This window comes from Manis pentadactyla, chromosome 3 (assembly GCF_030020395.1).
Source record: "Manis pentadactyla isolate mManPen7 chromosome 3, mManPen7.hap1, whole genome shotgun sequence".
Taxonomy (NCBI): Eukaryota; Metazoa; Chordata; class Mammalia; order Pholidota; family Manidae; genus Manis; species Manis pentadactyla.
Genome location: NC_080021.1, coordinates 41,680,190 through 41,701,215, shown reverse-complemented (window position 1 = coordinate 41,701,215; position 21,026 = coordinate 41,680,190). Strand labels below are relative to the sequence as shown.

Genomic DNA, 21,026 nt, shown 5'->3' with positions numbered 1-21,026 from the left:
TTTAACTATAAGCAATTATTTACATTTCTCTGCAAGTATATTTCTATAAGCAAACTACAATTTCACCATTCCCCTACCCGCATACATGGCTATCTACTGAATATTAACATACAATCTATAATTTTATATACATACATGACCTATGCTTTTCAATGTGATGATAAAGGATAAAACATAAATGGGATAATTAAAATGTACTTACAAAGTCAAAGTCTCCATCTTGAGGAACTTTCCAGTTATCAGGAAAAACATTTTTGGACATAGGGAATGGTTCATGCATGTTCTGACTGCAGTTTTCATGACTCTTATTCTTGAAGTCCTGTTTATCAAAGTAGTCCATGAATGATGGTCTTTGTACTTGTGGTGAAGTTGCATTTCCTTAGGTAAACAAAGATCACAGGGAGGGTGTAAGTTCTTATATTTAAAGAAGTGTAATTTTTATTGAAATACAATTTTTACTGAGCAGTACAATACATTCACACTGGTCAGATTCAAAGTCAGCACTGTTAATTTAATGAGGAGCAAAGCAAAAATAAGAAGAAAAGAACAAAACTATCCAGGCCAAATAAAAATTCAGCTGATTAGGCAGAAAGTCATAATATTCCTAGATTGTAGAAACATTTCAGGATTTTAGCGGAATCTTATCACAATTTTATTAAAAATAATTTCAGATGTAATTTTTTAAATCTAAGTTTGTTTTTTTTTTAAACATTTTAGCCTGCATTGTTAATGTCATCGTGCAGCACTGTCAGCTGTGAGAAGTTACAAGGACTTATCCAAGTTCCTCTTGCACCTCTTTGCTTCCTTATAGTCTTTCTAGCTGATTCTGCTGCCTCCTAGACTCCCATGGTTTTGCCTACCTTATTTATATTTGTGACTCCCAACTCTATTTTTCCAGCCCAGAACTTTCTCCTCAGCTTATATCCGACTTTCCCACTGCTTACTATTGGACTACTCCATCTCTGCGAAAATCACCATGGGTATTTTTACTTAATCCCCCAAAGTGATAAAGTTGATAATTAAACCAGGCTCTTCTCTTGCCATGATACCAAACTGATCATTAGGTCTTTTTTGTTTTACTTATCAACAGAATTGTTTAAATCAACCCTTTCCCTCTGTCTACCATCACTACTATTTTAGTTTAGCTTCTAATCATTTCTTACCTAGGCCATTGTAGCACCCTCCAAACTGATCTTCTTGCTTCATCCCAGTTTTGATTTTGACTCACACTGACAATGTAGTGACCTTTCTAAATGTAAATCAAACCATGTCATTATTCTGCTTAGAATTGTTCAGTGGCTCTTCATTTTCTAAATTGAATTATGAAAGTGGACTAAAAACATTAAGAATAACTAGATTTTTAAAATCTGGCTGGTATGGTCTTGCTCTATGGTTTTCCAACTGGATTCCTTAAAGTCCTAGAATTACAAAAAAAAAAAAAAAGTTCCCAGAGACCACCAAGAAATTTTTGATACAGTTCTCTAGTCAGTAAGTTACCTACCTTCTTCTTAGAAATTTCCTGCAGTGGGAAGTACATCTCCCCACAAGGAAGCCTATTGGGCAACTCTAAGTTACAAAAAGTATTTTTTAAATGTGACCTTAAAGTCTGTCTTTCTGTAATAGTCTGTAATAATACACATGTTCTAAATAAATTCCCCTTTCATATACTAGTTCCTCAAATATCTGAAGACAGAGATACCAGCTCCTGGCCTCATTGTCTGTTTTATAGGGGAGACATCTCCAGTTCCTGCAGTGGTTTTCAGTCCCATGATTGCCTTGTGTACTTCCTATGGAGATGTTCAGTATCTCCCTGAGCCTCTAAAATTAGACATATTACTAATAGTGATCTGGCCAATCTAGCATGCATTTGCACTAGCATTAATGCAATTTAAATCTATAGTTACTGTTGTGACTATTAACTAACACTGTTGGTCAGAACAGCTATAAGGTAATTTTGGTCAACAAAATACAATTCTAAAATCTTTATTTTTATTCTTTAAGAATATGGGATGAAACTGAATTGATGCTTACTCTAAGTACAGGGAATCTGGAATTCTTTAAATTAAAACGAGAAGAATGGGTGAAAAACCTATACTCTGAAAACTGCAAGACACTCATGAGAGAAATTAAAGAAGATACCAATAAATGGAAACACATCCCGTGTTGGATAGGAAGAATTAATATTGTCAAAATGGCCATCCTGCATAAAGCAATCTACAGACTCAATGCAATTCCTATCAAAATATCAACAGCATTCTTCAATGAACTAGAGAAAATCATTCTAAAATTCATATGTAACCACAAAGGACCCCGAATAGCCAAAGCAATACTGAGAAGAATAAAGCAGAGGGGATTATGCTCCCCAACTTCAAGCTCTACTACAAAGCCACAGTAATCAAGACAATTTGGTACTGGCACAAGAACAGACCTATAGACCAATGGAACAGACTAGAGAGCCCTGATATAAACCCAACCATATGGTCAATTAATATACAATAAAGGAGCCATGGATACACAATGGGGAAATGACAGCCTCTTCAGCAGCTGGTGTTGGCAAAACTGGACAGGTACATGCAAGAGAATGAAACTGGATTCGTGTTTAACCCCATACACAAAAGTAAACTCGAAATGGATCAAACACCTGAATTAAGTCATGAAACCATAATACTCTTAGAAGACAACATAGGCAAAAATCTCCTGAATAAAAGCATGAGCAACTTCTTCCTGAACACATTCTCCTCGAGCAAGGGAAACAAAAGCAAAAATAAACTCAAGGGACTACATCAAACTAAGAAGTTTCTGTACGGCAAAGGACACCATCAACAGAACAAAAAGGCATCCTACAGTATGGGAGAATATATTTGTAAATGACATATCTGACAAGGGGTTAACATCCAAAATACATAAAGAATTCACACGCCTCAACACCCAAAAAGCAAATAACCTGATTTAAAAAAGGGCAGAGGATATGAAGAGACAGTTCTCCAAAGAAGAAACTCAGATGGCCAACAGACATATGAAAAGATGCTCCACATCACTAATCATCAGGGAAATGCAAATTAAAACCACAGTGAGATATCACCTCATACCAGTAAGGATGGCCAGCATCGAAAAGACTAAGAACAACAAATGCTGGCGAGGATGCGGAGAAAGGGGAACCCTCCTACACTGCTGGTGGCAATGTAAGCTAGTTCAACCATTGTGGAAAACAATAAGGAGGTGCCTCAAAAAACTAAAAATAGAAATACCATTTGACCTGGGAATCCCACTCCTTGGAATTTACCCAAAGAATACAACTTCTCAGATTCAAAAAGACATATGCACCCATATGTTTATTGCAGCACATTTTACAATAGCCAAGATATGGAAGCAACCTAAGTGTCCATCAGTAGATGAATGGATAAAGAAGAGGTGGTACATACACACACTGGAATACTATTCACCCATAAGAAAGAAACAAACCCTACCATTTGCAACAACATGGATGGAGCTGGAGGACATTATGCTTGGTGAAATAAGCCAGGTGGAGAAAGACAAATGCCAAATGATTTCCCTCATTTGTGGAGTATAACAACAAAGCAAAACTGAAGGAAAAAAATAGCAGCAAACTCACAGACTCCAAGAAGGAACTAGTGGTTACCAAAGGGGAGGGATGTGGGAGGGAGTGAGAAGGGAATTGATGGGTATTATGTTTAGTACACCTGGTATAGGGGATCATGGGGAAAACAGTACAGCACAGAGAAGGCAAATAGTGAATCTGTGGAATCTTACTACACTGATGGACAGTGACTGCACTGGGGTATGGGTGGGGACTTGGTAATATGGGTAAATATAGTAACCACATTGTTTTTTCATGTGAAACCTTCATAAGAGTGTATATCAATAATACCTTAATAAAAAATTTTTTTTAAAAAGGGTGGGATGAGGGAGATGGAGCTGTCAAGTAAGCACCCTATTTCCCTATCCTTTCTCCAGCTTTTAGATCTCTCATGTGTATTATTTGGTGAATTTAGAGGTTAGGTAAGTTTGCTTAGGTAAGGATATAAGAGAGGTTGAGAATGGCAGTATATATTTATTTTTAAAATTTCATTTCATTGCTTTAAAATGACATGATTTTCCCTATGAAAACAAAGTTTTTATTGACTTCACGTGTATTACATGTTTTTAAAAAAACTGTGGCAAAATACACAGAATATTAAATTTGCTATCTTAACTATTTTTAAATGTACAGTTCACTACTGTTGAGCATATTCATATTGTGGTGCAGTCTCCAGAACTCTTTATCTTCCAGAACTGAAGCTCTACATCCATAAACCAACTCCCATTCTCCTCTCCCCACCTGCCACAGCATTCTACTTTCTGTCACTATTAATTTGACTATTCTAGGTATCTCATATAAGAAGAACCATTACAGTATTTGTCTTTTTGTGACTGACTTACATCACTTAGCTGAATGTTCTCAAAGTTCATCCATGTTATATAGCACATATCAATATCAGAATCCCCTTCCTTTTTAAGCTAAATAATATTCTGCTGTATGTATATATCATATTTTGTTTATCCGTTTATCTGTCAGTGGGCACTTGGGTTGTTTCCATCTTTTGTCTGAATGAATAATGCTACTATGAAAATGGATGTACAAATATATCTTCAAGGCCCTATTGATCATGTTTTTAAGTTAACCAAGATTTTCTCTATACATGTGAAGGCCCTTAGTTGCAAATGGTCTTATTTCTTAATACCTACACAGAGGTCTTTTTCATTTCCTCCCAGGTGTTTTGATGTTTGGGCCTAATCTCTGATCAAGTGAGTCATTCAACACAATGCAAGTGATTAATTATTAGTAAAATATGTTTATTTTTTATTTTCACCCTATGAATTATGTCTTTTAAATGTGTTTCTGTCTTTATCTCTTGACTAAACTATAAGTTCCCTAATGCAGGTACCCAAATCCTTTACCCATATAATTTCATAAATAAGATAACTATGACCATCAGTGTTTTTGACTGTCCAATCAGATGTTCAATAGCTTTGGCCATGAGGGTACTAATGAGGTGGCATGTGGTTTTTCAACATCACTGAAATTAGTAGAGGCTGCCTGCATTTCATTACTGGGACTATGTAGTGGCAATAATAAATTTGAGAAATTGTTTTTACTACTACGATTTTTAGAATGCTCTGTCCTAGTAGAGTCAAAACAAATCTGATATTCAGAATATGCATGTATTAGTAGAAAAATATACAACTGTTTATTTAAAAACTCATCCTCTAATCAGAGCTGCTCAGGCTTTAGAAGACTTGAAAATAAGTGTGACAAGACATCTGGGATCCAAATAGTACCCACTGAAAAAATACTGAGACATTTCATCAAAACAAGGAGAGTGTAAAACACCAATATTTGTAGTAAACATACAGAACTTAGAACTCTCATATCCCATATATAAAACCCATGGAAAAGGAATTCCTTAGGGCAGTTTACCAAAATAACAGCCAAAGCTGCCTTTAAATTTCCCGGGAATTTAAAGAACAGACTTTATTGTTATGTTTAAAATGAATACAATAAAGAAAAGAAGATATAATATTGCAGTGATCAGTAAGTATAACATAGAAATATGTGTTTATGATAATTCAACTTTCTTCCCTAAAACCTTCTACTATTACAAAAAGAAATTGGTTAATTCAACAAGGTTACATTATTGACACCAGGTAGGACACATACATTCCATTAACATTTGCAATATATTTTAAGAACCCTTGATTTGTCAGAGTCTCATCATGATGTTATAAGACATCATTCTTTATCTTCAGAATTGAAATTGGTTCCTAAGGCAACCTTTTATTTCAAAATAGATCCAGGAATTTAACCTTGATTATGCTAAACCTCTGCCCTTTTTATGAGAGTAAATAATGAAATATTACAAGCTCTACAAATTTTCTATAAAATGATTTGTAATCAAACCACAGGGGTATAGTCAGGAGAGAATCCCTTAAAGGAATCCTTTTCTCAATATTCTTTCCTTTCCTTTCTTTTTATTTTTTTTAGAAGAGTAATTTTGTAATAGAATTATTTATTTGTGTTCTAAGCTCTCATTTTAATCAACCAGCCTTTAGATGGGCCATATACATAAAGATCTGAAAACTTTAACATTTGGTACAACAAAGGGTACCAATGTTTATACAGTAAAGTCAGAATCAAAGAGGAGAATAAAAAAGGTTTCATTGGTAACTAACTCCTGAGAAAGTAAAAAACCCATGTAGATCGCCACTACCAACTACACTTGACAGAGAGAAGTTTTGCCGAAGCACATTTCTACGTAACAAAAATACACCACGGCGCTACTAATCCACAGAAGGAAACAGCACTCCCTGACCACAGCCTGCCCCAAACCTCTCTCTTCCCCTGCCCTCTCCAGGCCTACACTGCTCTATTACTTTCCCCTCCAGTCAGCACTGGCTTCACTGCAGAGACTCTTGATACAGTCTTCTGTGTTTTCTCTTCAATGAGGAGATAGAGAACACCCCAGCCCAGAGTCTTTACCAATATCCTAGTGCTGGCTTCTGATATACCAATAACTCTTAATCGACACCTCTGTATCTGAGTAAATGGAAGACTAATCTTTTCCTAATAGAAACTTAACATTTATAAAGCAGCAACTCTAACATGGCCTACGTTTTAAGGGTGGCAATGTGCACAGGAAAGAAAAGAAAAAGAAAATCTCAATCCTTCCCAATACAGAGAGTAATGTGGAGAAAAGTTTATCTTTTATGAAAACCTTCACAACAAAAGGAAATATAGGCTGGTAAGGCACTTCCTTGAGAGATAAGGAAAGTAAGGCAAAGGGTAAAATACAGACAGTATTTTTTTCTGCAAGAGTCACATAAGAAATAAGTAGTGGCAATAGAAGGGGAAGAGGCAGACCAATCCCGGGTGCTGACTAAATAAAAAAAGGAAATCATTAAGAAATTTCATTCCAGGAATCAATTCTTCCATCCCCAAGAGTCCTGTGCTGGTCCTAACCATATTCTAATCAGGAGTGTCTATCCCAAGTCACATGAGCCCCCAATAGTATCCTAGTGTCTCAAAGTGAAAAGGCTGCCTACTGAACTAAGTCCTCCCTTTCTGAGGTGACAAGGTGTCTCTCATAGGGAGAAGTGGCCATGTAATACAATTCTGGCTAATGATGCATAAGATGAGAGTCTCTAGGAAGGCTCTATTTTCTTGATAAAGGTACCACCCCTCTGTTTCTTCTTGTTCTTTCCTCCTTCCTGGAATACACACTTGATGGCTGGAGATCTAGCAGTTACTCTGCAAGCAGGAGGACAGGAGAGTAATACCCTAAACTCCAATGATATCATGAGATCACTTTGCTTTTGGATTTCTTGTTAAATGAGAACAGAAATTAATACTGTTTTGTTTAAACCACTGTTATATGGATTTTCTGGGACATACAGCACAAATTAGACCCCTAACAGATAGATACTTTTCTATTCCCAAGTGGAAGATGTGGGAACAGGTAGGAACAGTAATCTTCAATTTTACTATAGGAACATCCTAATTTGAAACTTGAAATCTATACAGTGGCTTAATTATCACTACATTTCACATACATTATAGTTTTAAGGGTCTTTTACAGGATAACCTAAAAACATATAATAGAATGCCTGTTGGATTCCACACAATAAATTTTGGTAAATAACCTACTCCTAAATTAGAAACAAAACATTCTCACAAAGAGTTAACAAAAGTCTAAAAATCAACTTTAATAAAGGAAGGCAGTCTATTCTACTAGATTTTTCTTTTTGGGTATGCTGACACACAATTTTTTTATTCATTCAAATGTATGTGCTTGTACTTGTAAATATTTCCCACTCTTTTATTTAAAACTTAATATTCACATTTAGAGTATATCTTCTACACATAAAACCTTAAAAAACAGTTTAAAAAATGCCTCAGGAGTTAAATAGGTTAGGTTTGTTTTAAAAGTTAATGGGAGGGGACAGCTATATGTCCAATATTGACTATATGATATGAAACACATGCCCACAATGTTTGGTTGAATCCCCAGAGAGATGCATGTTCCCAGAAGTGGGGCAAAGAACATGATGTTTCTGACTTACACTATCTTTTAAAAAAGGGAAAAAGAAATAGTACGTCCTTCAACAGGAGTGTGAAGCAGGGAATCTCAAGATAGTAACCACTGTCATATGTGATTGTGGTTGCTATAGCAAATACTTTTTTTTAAACACAGAAAGAATAATCACATAAAATTGACACAAATTCCTCCAGCTGCAGCTAAGTTCTGAAATTCTGAAAAATGTAGAAATATTTTTCAAATTTTTGTAATAAATTTAATGTTCAAAATTACCCTGTTTCTCAATTTTGGCCCCAATTCCTTCAACTATTTGCTGTAGAACTAAAATTTCATTAGCCATAAAGAATAAAATAAACACCACTCAATCCCTTTGTGCATGAAAATTTTTAAAGAAAAAATAATTTTCCCTCTTCATGTATTTTCCAAAACAAAAAAAAGGAAATGAAATAGTGTGAATTTAATACCTTCAGGAAACATACCAATCCACAAACAATTATTTATTAATGTTACTAATTTGCACATGTCTTCTAAGTAGGCAAAAAGTCTTCATAGAAATTTAAACATATAAAGGAATTTTTTAAAAAGCTTTAACAAAAAATAATTTGTTTAATTTTTAATTTCTTAGCATGATTGTGACAAAGATATTCAAGTGTAGGGAACAAAATAACAATCATAACTTGTGCATAATATATATGGACAACAAAGGGATTTATGATTATTACCTAATTTGCTCTTCTAAAAATATTTTAAGATGTGGGTGTTCCACCTGATTAATGATCTTGAAAATTTGTCCTTTAATTTGTTGCCAGGAGTACAGTGAATACATATAAAAACCAGAATGTTAATACAGAAGCTACTGACATCAGCTTTTTCTTAACTTCATCAGACTGTATTTTAAAACAAAGGAGGACCACATGGAGAAGATCCAGGGGCTATTCATAAAAAAGAGTAAAAATTTAGAAAATAATACCTGCACAAAGGTTAAAGAGACTGAAATTGTTCAGCCACAAAAAGTCTGGGGATACCGTTTAATAAGTATCCAAGTATGTATGAAGAGTTCTTTCACAGAAAATAGTGGCCAGCTGTTTTCCATCTCCAATGAGGGCAGAATAAAAGGAAACAGACAAATTGAAGCCCAAGGATTTCAGTTAAATAAATGATTTCCTGTGTGAGTAATGAGCATTTTAACAGCCACTGTGTATCTGTGCACACCCTTTCTTCCCAGGCCTTTATGAGAAAGACAGATTTTCATTTATACAAGGAAGACTACTATTTACATGCTGTCTGTGCTCTGTGCTAGTAAAAGAGGTATCCTACGACCAAACATATCTATACTAACAAGCCCAAGCTGGGTCACACATCATTAAACATTTCCAGACCAGAGCACACCGAACAGCAGACCATATTCAATCTCACAGGTTAACTCCAAACCACTGTAGCCACACTTCAGCTGGACACCTAGCACCTCTGTAGAGGAAAATGAAGGGTTCCTAATTACCCAGTAACATCATGGGTGTTTGCACCCAGCCACAAGTGGGACCTGTGGTTCACTACTGTCACCTTTATTGCTATGGCATGGTCAAGATTAATCTTAACAGTTAAAGAGGCATACAACAGTTTTTCATGAAAGATCTCTGGGTATTTTTCCCTATACACTCTACTACCCTGGTTAATTATTTCTTGGCATCTCAAATTCCAAAGTTTACTACTTTGGCTTAAAGTTTTGTAATTGTGGGGGGGAAAAAGTAAATATTGCATAAACATAAAACATTACTAAGCATTTTACACAGCACACACTTCCCTTAAATAGGTTTTAGGAGGAAGAAGGAAGGAAAGGGTCTGAACCAGAGCTGGGAGAGGAGATGTTACTAAGCAAAGAATGGGACATGCAAGTTGTTGCTGAGAGCAAATGGTCTCACACTACAATTTTGTCCAGGTCCATTAGATGAACTAGGGAGTGGGAATACTTAATGTGTAGTCTTCCCTGCTTGGTATCTGTCCTAAACCCTTTTTAAATCAATCTAGAATCTACTTCTAATCTAGAATCCAACTCCTAAAATTCTAAAGTAGAACTTAATTTGCTTTCTTTTACTCATGAAGCCAAACTACATACATGTACTGTCCAAAATGAAACAATAAATTGTGATATATTTTAAAAATCACTATGTGTTATAGGCATATGGGAAGAAGAAAAATTTAAAATATGTACTACTTAACCCAATATTTAATCATTGATAACCAGTTATAAAAGGTTATTATAAGTAAACAATATAAAACTTACACATGACCAGTATTTCTCCTCTTATTCTTAATACAACAGTCTCCACCTACTACACTATCTGGCTCACTCTGCTGAATAAGTTCCGCTGTGTCTCCATCCTTCCTAAATACTCCAGGTGAATTCTAAACACTGAGAGTAGCGAGAAGCTGCTCATTTCCGTGTACCATATCCTGGCTAAGCAGACTTTTTCACGACCAGGAAAGTAAGAAATGAGGCAGAGGCCATGAGCCTGCTACCTTAATTTATCTCCTTCTGACAAGCACAGTTGTTTAGACTTGAGGGTTTTTTGTTTTTTTTTTTTTACAGCTTTTTACTTTTCTAAAATCCTAGGACACAATATCCAAACCCAGCACTTTCTCTGATGGAAGTTAGCAGTGTTGTAAAAAAAAAGAAAATTATATTATTCTGATAGAATTTACTCCCAGTAACTTATGTGATCCAGGTCTCCATTCCTAAAGGACTCACAGATGTTCTTGACTCCCACCCAAGAGGGGTGTCAAGCTCACCAGCCTGTGTAATGATGTGATTTGGGGGTCAAACCTGGGTCTTTATACTGTTTCTACCATTTACTTCATGAAGTCTTGGACAAATCACTTCACATTCACAAGTCTGTTTCCTTAGTAGTAAATCACAGTGACAATACTTCTTTCCACGGTCCTTATGAGGAGTCAATGAGCTAATGTATGTAGAGTCCTGAGCACAATGTCTGGCCCCTATTAGGCCCTCAATTAATGATAGTTCTAACCTGAAGAATTAATCTTTTTCCTCCTTTCTGAAAAAATAAATAAATAAATAACATTTAAATGGCACTTTCCCCATTTTCTCAGGGACATCAAATTTCACACACAGTGGAAAACAGCTCTCTCACCTGCAAGTTATCTCAGTACATATTATCAACCATATTCCTAGTCAGGAGGTATTATATCAGTTGAGGGCTCCCTTATCATTTCCTCATCTTGCCACTCCAATTGCTTGTATTTATAAAGTTTGTGCTACTACGTTAATTTTGGTGATCATTATTCTCTATAGAATCCCCTCTGGTTACCTTACTGAATAAAGAGAGGAGTAAGGTCTTGGAGGAGGCAGGGAAAGGGGGGGGCAAGAGTCTGCCTTGGGAAGGGACAGAACAGAGCTGCTCAATAGCTCGGCATCTCCAGTCCCAGGAAGATCAGGCCTCCCTCACTGGCAGAAAGTTGGCTGGGCTTGCCAGATGCTCCAGCTTCTCAAGTTGTTGGAAAGAAAAACTGACAGAATGAGCAGATAGAGATTATTATTGATTGATTATCTACTATATTTAGAGCATTCTTCTAGGTGCTTTATGTATTTACCCAAATTAATCCACACACACACACACATATAAACACACACACATACAAAGACAGAGGGACAAATCTGCATCATTGAAGCTCAGAAAAGATTATGTAACACACAATTAAAAGTGGTCTGACTGTAAAGCCCATGGTCTAGGTCACATCATTTGGTCAGAAAATATTAATGAACTCTTATGATTGTGCTAGGTATTGTGTTAAGCATTAGGGAGTAAACAGATAATCACACAGAAACAGGCAATTATAATACAGTGTGACAACTGCTATTCAGAGTAAAAGCAGAGGTGAGATAGTAGTGTGTAGAAGGGGCATCCCTAACCTGAGTCAGAAGGGGAAGCGACCCCTTACCTGAGCCTGAGAGGATGAATATAAATTAGCCAAGGAACTGGGAATCCAAACAAAGGGATTGGGCAGGGCAAAAGAGAGGCACGGACAATGCAAAAGCCCGAAGGTAGGAGAGAGGTTTTGAGAGCTGATGAACTGGAAGGATAAAAGATGAAGAGGGAATAATGAGTCATGAGAATAGAAAGGTAAACAGAGACCAGAGCAAATACTGCCTTTTATCCCATGTTGGGCTTTAGACCAAAAGCAATGGGCGGTCATGGGAAGGCCGTAAATACAAGAGAGATGATGAGATCTGTATGGAGGGTATGGATCAAGAATGGGGGCAGGAGATCAAGTAGGAACCCTGCAAGTGAGAAACTACGAGGACTCACACTAGAGAACTGCAGACGGGATGGTGAGAGGACAGAGACATTTAGGAGGTAAAATTGATGAGACTTGATGCTAACTCAGTGAGGAGGTGAGGGAAGAAAGAGAATTTCAGAACATGAATTTTTCTATCCTATTCCAAAGTCCATGTTTAAAGCACATATACAACTTCTCTACATTTTGCATGATACTGTAAATTTTTTTCCTGTGAAATAAGCAAGATCATCTACTGAAACTGAGAGGAGAGGTGGTAGGAAAAGCTAGAGTGAAGGTCTAAAAAAGCCACTTTGTAGAATGAGAAAGAGATGGGCAGAGACATACAGGCCAAAGGAAAGTTCTAAGGGCCCAAATGGGCCTGAAGGTCATCCTCAACTGTACAGATGTGAGATTATCTCCACCAGCCCTCAGCATCCACGGTGAAGAGGCAGAGAAGATTGACTAATAAATTGACAGTCACAGTTTGCCAGGAGCAGAAGAGAGTAAGGCAGAGGATTTAAGGATATGATTAAGAGAGTAGCTGAAGCCATGAAACAGCCCTAACCTGGCTGGAGAGTGCGGCTCTTCATTGGATACCAATAAAAGACAGTTGCCCTTCAGGGCAACCAGAGCTACCTGCCCACCCCAGCTCTATGGGACCGAAGAGTTCCACATAGAAACAGAGCTGAGAGAATCTGAGCTGAACAAGGTAAAAGGCCCTAGTCTCTTTGCTCAAACAACTGCTTTCCCAGAGTCACCCACAAAGAGAGAACTTCCACAACCTCATCAATTTGATTATAATGGATTCCTGACCTGGTCCTAATCCACTCCTTCAGGATAAAAAGTCCTATGTGTTGATTTCCTTAATGACAACCAATCTGCTTGTACTTACTGTCAACCATTCATAATTCCGACTGGCACAGACCAGTCTGGATAAAGTATAACATATAAAAAAGTAGAGATCCATGTGTAAAATTGGCTGGTGCCAGACTGTGAGAGGACTTGGTTACCACGCTGAAGCCTGGACATTACGTGGGTAATGAGAAGGCCCCAGAGAAGTGGGAACGGAAAGAGAAGGAGGGTGAAAGTAATGCCATCACTGTTAAAAACATGTTTGGAGAGTGCTTCTTGGGACACGGCCCCAGGGGCAAGTGCATTTTTTTTAAAAACAGATCAAATTTTAAATATATTTTGTCATTTTTCTCCACTTTCCTTTAAAAGATCCTTTAATAAGTTTCCTTCCTAGAGATCATCACCATATTTTTCATAAGTAAGGGAAACAGGTCAGTAATTTCTAGCTTCATGGAAAAGGTATAAAAGAGTATATGCAAACATAATTTAAACTAACAAGAATATTAAATCAACCAATTACTTTGAAACTCCAATGGAAAAGGTGGTGGAAATCAGAATCTTCAGCACATAATATAACATCCCGGAGATTTAGAAAATCAAAAATATATTGCTATAATCTTTTTAGGGAACAAAAACTCTAAAGGCACACTAGCAAAGGAGGTTTTGACTGACATGCTATAACCTGAGAGCTCATACCAATTAATATAACAACTTTTAAAGAAGATTTAGATCATGAGGAAACAAAACTAAAAGTTATTACATGATTTCAGGAAAAGTAAGTTCTTCCTCTGTAATTTCTTTACATTCTTTTCTATTATTATGCTATAGCATGACAAACCCTGGGTATCACACTAATGTCACTTGATTAGATTTTGGGGAACATGAAAGTCCCACATTACAGAATGATGTCTAAATTGCAGTAACTGAAAATACATGAAAAGTTGACTCACAGCATTTAAAACTTGCTAAACCATATAAAACAAATCCAACTATATAAACTACTATCTGCTCAACTTAAAAATGAATGAACGAAACAGTAGTAGACTCAGACACTGAGAAGGGACTGGTGGTTACCATAGGTGAGGAGGGTAAAGGGGCCCCAAAATTCTCAATCATAATATAAGTTGGTCATGGGGACAGTAGTACAGCGTGGAGAATACAGTCAGTAATTCTATAACATCTTCTTATGTTGACAGTAACTATACTAGTGGGGGTGATGATTTAATAATATGGGTAACTATTAAACCACTGTGTCATATACTTGAAGCCAATATAAGATTGTATATCGAATAAGCAGAAAGGGGATTAAAGATGGCAGAGTGAGAGGTGAGACAGAGAACTACTCCCAAAACCACATATAATATGAAAATATAGTTAATACAACTAATACTAAAAGAGCAACAGGAAACAACGCTGTGCCAGACTGCATACACCTGGAGAAAAGAGACCTCAAGAAAAAGGGTAAAGTACCAAGCCTTGATCCAGTGGGACCCAAGCGCTTTCCCCACCCCAGCTCACCGGGGGGAAGAAGAGAAATGGAGCAGAAATGGGGTGGAAGCCTAGGACTGCTGAACACCCAGTTCTGGAGATCTGCTTTAAAAGCACAAACATACATTGCATGGTGCTCTGAAGATTACTGGGATTGGAAAGCTAAGACAGGTGGAATACTTGGAGAGACTGAGATTCCAGCCATTTGTGGAAAACAGGGATCCATATCCAGCTGCTCTGGGACAAAAGAAAGGCAGGCAGTCTGAGAGGCTTCCTAACAGCAAGAGGGCTGCTAAAGGGGCAAGAATTGCACAGAGCTTGCTGCTCAGGAGGAAGGATAGGTGGATAAAATTGTCCAGGTGCACCCTGCCCAGCAGGTTGGGAACTTTCAGGAGCTTCAGGCGCTCTATCCCCCTGGCTGGCTACTCAGCTCTGAGGCCCCGCACCATGATAGGAAGCCTGCTGTGTGTTCCTCCTGGCCTGCAAGCAATGGTTCGCAAACTGGCAGTCTCTGCTCTGGCATCAGGCCAGCCACAGGAGGCCCCGCCTATGGAAGCTACAAATGCAAAGTACAGAGGCTTCCACCTGTGTGCTTGGCCCACTGGTTCTGACAGTGGAGACAGGCACAGCAGCCAGGGAGCAGGAAATGCTCTTTCCTCCCCACAGGAACCAGCACCACTCCCCTGTGACCCCCCAACATCACTCCAGAGGCTGAGCAACCCCAGAGAGTATAGCTTCTAGTCACTAGAGGGTGCAACATATAAATATGAAATGTCAAAGAAACCTGGTTCAAAACAAAATCCCACAAACACCAGAAAAAGGACAAAGTGAAACCGAACTCATCAATATTCTGAAAGAGAGTTCAAAATAAATATCATAAACATGCTCATGGAGGTACAGAAAAATATTCAAGGACTCAGGGATGAATTTAGGATGGACGTTCAATCATTGAGAAATTCCATATATGAAATGAAACATACAACGGAGGTGTATAAAAGCAGATCAGATGTAGTAAAAGAGATGGTAAATGGAATAGAAATTAGGGAAGAGGAATACAAAGAAGCTGACACACAGAGAGAAAAAAGAATCTCTAGGAATGAAAGAAATTGAGAGAACTATGTGACCAATCTAAACAGAACAATATTCACATTATAGGGGTACCAGAAGAAGATAGAAAAAAAGGGATAGAAAGTGTCTTTGAGGAGGTAATTGCTGAAAATATACCCAATCTGGGGAAGGAGATGGTCTCTCAGGCCATGGAGGTGTACAGATCTCTAAACACAATGGACCCAAGGAAAACAACACTGAGACATATAATAATTAAAATAACAAAGGTTAAGGATAAGTACAGACTTTTAAAACTAGCTACAGAGAGAAAAAAGATCACATATAAATGAAAACCCATCAGGCAATCATCAGACTTCTCAAAAGAGACCTTACAAGCCAGAAGGGAGTGGCATGATATATTTAATGCAAGGAAACAGAAGGGCCTTGAAACAAGAATACTCTACCTGGCAAGATTATCATTTAAATTTGAAGGAGAGATTAAACAATTTGCAGACAGACAAAAGCTGAGAGAATTTACCTCCCCCATCTCTACAGTGTATTTTGGAAGGACTGCTCTAGATGGAAGTGTTCCTAAGGCTAAATAGCTGTCACCAGAGAAAATAAAACCACAGTAAAGAGAGTAGAACAATTAATTACTAAGCAAATGCAAAATCAAATCAACTACCCCCAAAGTCAGTCAAGGGATAGACAAAGAGTACAGAATATGATACCTAATATATAAATAATGGAGGGAAAAAAAAAAGAAGAACCATTAGGTTGTGTTGGTAATAGCATACTAAATGAGTTAAATTAGACTCTTAGTAGGGGAATTACCCTGGAACCTTTGGTAACCATGAATCTAAAGCCTGCAATGGCAATAGGTACATACCTATCGATAATCACCCTAAATGTAAATGGTCTGAATGCAACAATCAAAAGACATAGAGTCACTGAATGGATAAAAAAACAAGACCCAACTATATGCTGCCTACAAGAGACTCACATCAAACACAAAGACATACACAGACTAAAAGTGAAGGGATGGAAAAAGACATTTCATGCAACTAACAGGGAGAAAAGATCAAGAGTTACAGTACTGGTATCAGACAAAATAGACTTAAAAAAAAAAGTAACAAGAGACAAAGAAGGACATTATATAATGAAAAAGGGGTTAGTCCAACAAGAGGATATAACCATTATAAATACCTATGCACCCAACACAGGAGCACCTATATATGTGAAACAAATACTAACAGAATTAAAGGGGGAAATACAATACAATGCACTCATTTTAGGAGACATCAACACACCACCCACTCCAAAGGACAAATCAACCAGACAGAAAATAAGTAAGGAGAGAGGCATTGAACAACACATTAGAACAGATGGACCTAAAAGACATCTACAGAACACTCCATCCAAAAGCAACAGGATACACATTCTTCTCAAGTACACATGGAACATTTTCAAGAATAGATCATATACTAGGCCACAAAAAGAGCCTCAGTAAATTCAAAAAGAGTGAAATTGTACCAACCAGCTTCTCAGACCACAAAGGTATGAAACTAGAAATAAATTATGCAAGGAAAATGACAAATCCCACAAACACATGGAGGCTTAACAACATGCTCCTAAATAATCAATGGATCAGTGACCAAATAAAAAAACAGAGATCAAGTAAAATATGGAGACAAATGACAACAATAATTCAATACCGCAAAATCTCTGGGATGCAGCAAGGGCCATGCTAAGAGGGAAGTATACTGCAGTACAGGAAGGCCTACTCAGGAAAGAAGAACAATCCAAAATGAACAGTCTAAACTCACAATTAACGAAACTAGAAAAAAGAAGAACAAATGAAGTCAGTAAAAGGAGGGATGTGAATAAGATTAGAGCAAAAATAAATAAAATGGAGAAGAATAAAATAATAGAAAGAATCAATGAAAGCAGGAGCTGGTTCTTTGAGAAAATACGAAAATAGATAAATCCCTAGCCAGACTTATCAAAAAAAAAAGAAAGTCTACATACATAAACACATAAACAGAATCAGAAGTGAGAAGGAAAAGTCAATACAGACACCACAGAAATACAAAGAACTATGAGAGAATTCTATGAAAAATTATATGCTAACAAACTGGAAAACCTAGAAGAAACAGACAACTTTCTAGAAAAATGCAACCTTCCAAGGCTGACCCAGGAAGAAACAGAAAATCTGAATAGACCAATTACCAGCAACAAAATTGAACTGGTAATCAAAAAATTACCTAAGAACAAAACGCCTGGACCAGATGGTTTCACTGGTGAATTTTATCAAACATTTAGTGAAGATCTAATACCCATCCTCCTTAAAGTTTTCCAAACCGTAGAAGAGGAGGGAATACTCCCAAACTCATTCTATGAGGCCAGCATCACTCTAATACCAAAATCAGGCAAAGACACCACAAAAAAAGAAAATTACAGACCAATATCCCTGATGAACATAGATGCAAAACTGCTCAACAAAATATTAACAAAACATGTTCAAAAATACATCAAAAAGATCATCCATCATGATCAAGTAGGATTTATTCCAGGGATGCAAGGATGGTATAACATTTGAAAATTCATCAACATCATCCATTACATCAACAAAAAGAAGGACAAAACCACATGATCATCTCCATAGATGCTGAAAAAGCATTTGACAAAATTCAACATCCATTCATGATAAAAACTCTTAACAAAATGGGTATAGAGGGCAAGTACCTCAACATAATAAAGGCCATACATGACAAACCCACAGCCAACATCATACTTAATAACAAGAAGATTGAAGCTTTTCCTTTAAGATCAGAAACAAGACAAGGATGTCCACTCTCCCCACTTTTATTCAACATAGCTCTGGAGGTCCTAGCCATGGCAATCAGACAACACAAAGAAATAAAAGTCATCCAGATTGGCAAGGAAGAAGTTAAACTGTTCCTGTTTGCCGATGACATGGTAGTACATAAAAAACCCTAAATAATCCACTCCAAAACTACTAGAAAAATATCTGAATTCAGCAAAGTTGCAGGATACAATGTCATTACACAGAAATATGTTGCATTCCTATACACTAACAATGAACTAGCAGAAAGAGAAATCAAGAAAAACAATTCCATTCAAAATTGCATCAAAAAGAAAAAAATACCTAGGAATAAACCTAACCAAGGAAGTGAGAGACTTATACCCTGAAAACTACAAGACACTCATGAGAGAAATTACAGATACCAATAAATGGAAACACATCCTGTGCTCATGGATAGGAAGAATTAATATTGTCAAAATGGCCATCCTGCTTAAAGCAATCTATAGATTCAATGCAATCCCTACCAAATACCAACAGCATTCTTCAATGAACTATAGCAAATAGTTCTAAAATTCATATGGAACCATAAAAGACCCTGAATAGCCAAAGGAATCCTGAGAAGGAAGAATAAAGCGAGTGGGATTATGCTCCCTGACTTCAAGCTCTACTACAAAGACACAGTAGTCAAGACAATTTGTTATTGGCACAAGAACAGACCCATAGACCCATGGAACAGACTAGAGAGCACAGATATAAACCCACACATATATGGCCAATTCATATACAATAAAGGAGACATGGATATACAATGTGGAAATGACAGCCTCTTCAAGAACTGGTGTTGGCAAAACTGGACAGCTACATGCAGGAGAATGAAACTGGATTATTGTCTAACCCATAAAGAAAAGTAAATTCAAAATGGATCAAAGACCTGAATGTAACTCATGAAACCATAAAACTCTTAGAAAAAACTCTTGAATATAAACATGAGCAACTTTTTCCTGAATGCATCTCCTCAGGCAAGGGAAACAAAAGCAAAAAATGAACAAATGTGACTACATTAAGCTAAAATCTTCTGTACAGCAAAGGACACCATCAGCAGAACAAAAAGGCATCCTACAGTATGGGAGAATATATTTGTAAACAACATATCCAACAAGGGCTTAACACCCAAAATATATTAAAGAACTCACATGCCTCAACACCCAAAGAGCAAATAACCCAATTAATAAATGGGCAGAGGATATGAAGAGTTCTCCAAAGAAGAAATTCACATGGCCAACAGACACATGAAAGATGTTCCACTCTGCTAATTATCAGAGAAATTCAAATTCAAACCACAATGAGATATCACCTCACACCAGTTAGGATGGCCAACATCCAAAAGACTAGGAACAACAAATGTTGGTGAGGATGCGGAGAAAGGGGAACCCTCCTACACTGCTGGTGAGAATGTAAAAATAGGTCAACAGTTGTGGAAAGCAATATGGAGGTTCCTCAAAAAGCTCAAAATAGAAATACCATTTGACCCAGGAATTCCACTCCTAGGAATTTACTGAAAGAAAACAACTTCTCAAATTCAAAAAGACATATGCACCTGTATGTTTATTGCAGCACTATTTACAATAGTCAAGATACGGAGGCAACCTAAGTGTCATCAGTAGATGAGTGGATAAAGAAGGTACATATACACAATGGAATACTATTCAGCAGTAAGAAAAAAAGAAATCCTAACATTTGCAACAAACATGGATGGAGCTAGAGGGTATTATGTTCAGTGAAATAAGTCAGGCGGAGAAAGACAAATACCAAATGATTTTCCTCATTTGTGGAGTATAACAACGAATCAAAAGTGAAGGAACAAAACAGCAGCAAACTCAGTCTCCAAGAAGGGACTAGTGGTTACCAAAGGGAAGGGGTGGGGGAGGGCAGGTGGGGAGGGAGGGAGAAGGGGATTGCGGGGTATCATGATTAGTGCACATGGTGTGTGTGGGAGCACAGAGAAGACAAATAGTGACTCTGTGGCATCTTACTACACTGATGGACAGTGACCGCAATGGGGTATATGGGGGAACTCAATAATAAGGGTGAATGTAGTAATTACATTGTTTTTCTTGTGAAACCTTCATAAGAGTGATACCTTAATAAAAAAATAAAGTAAAACAAAATAAATAAAATACATCTACTAGTAAATTAAAAAAAAAAGACCGTATATCAACTATACTACAATTTTAAAAAAAGAGTATCAGAGGCTGATATTCCTGGTAACAGTGCAACACAATCATTGAGTTTGGTTATAGATGACTATATGTCAAAAATAAGGAAAAATCAAAATGCTAAAAAAAACCCAATGACCTTTCAAAAAAATCTGTGACAAAAAAGTCAAACTTTGGACGTACTATTATAATATACTGAATGATTTC

The 21,026-nt window shown here is 37.0% G+C and overlaps 1 protein-coding gene across 3 annotated transcripts in view; it reads right to left on the bottom strand.

The window, feature by feature from the left end:
• Positions 1-21,026, bottom strand: part of STK3 (serine/threonine kinase 3) — a 354,002-nt gene that overhangs the window by 73,931 nt on the left and 259,045 nt on the right. For all 3 annotated transcript variants that reach the window (XM_036875911.2, XM_036875929.2, XM_036875938.2), the window contains one exon: positions 203-378. In XM_036875911.2, the coding sequence (XP_036731806.1) occupies positions 203-378 (176 nt within the window). The remainder of the gene's footprint in view (positions 1-202; positions 379-21,026) is intronic.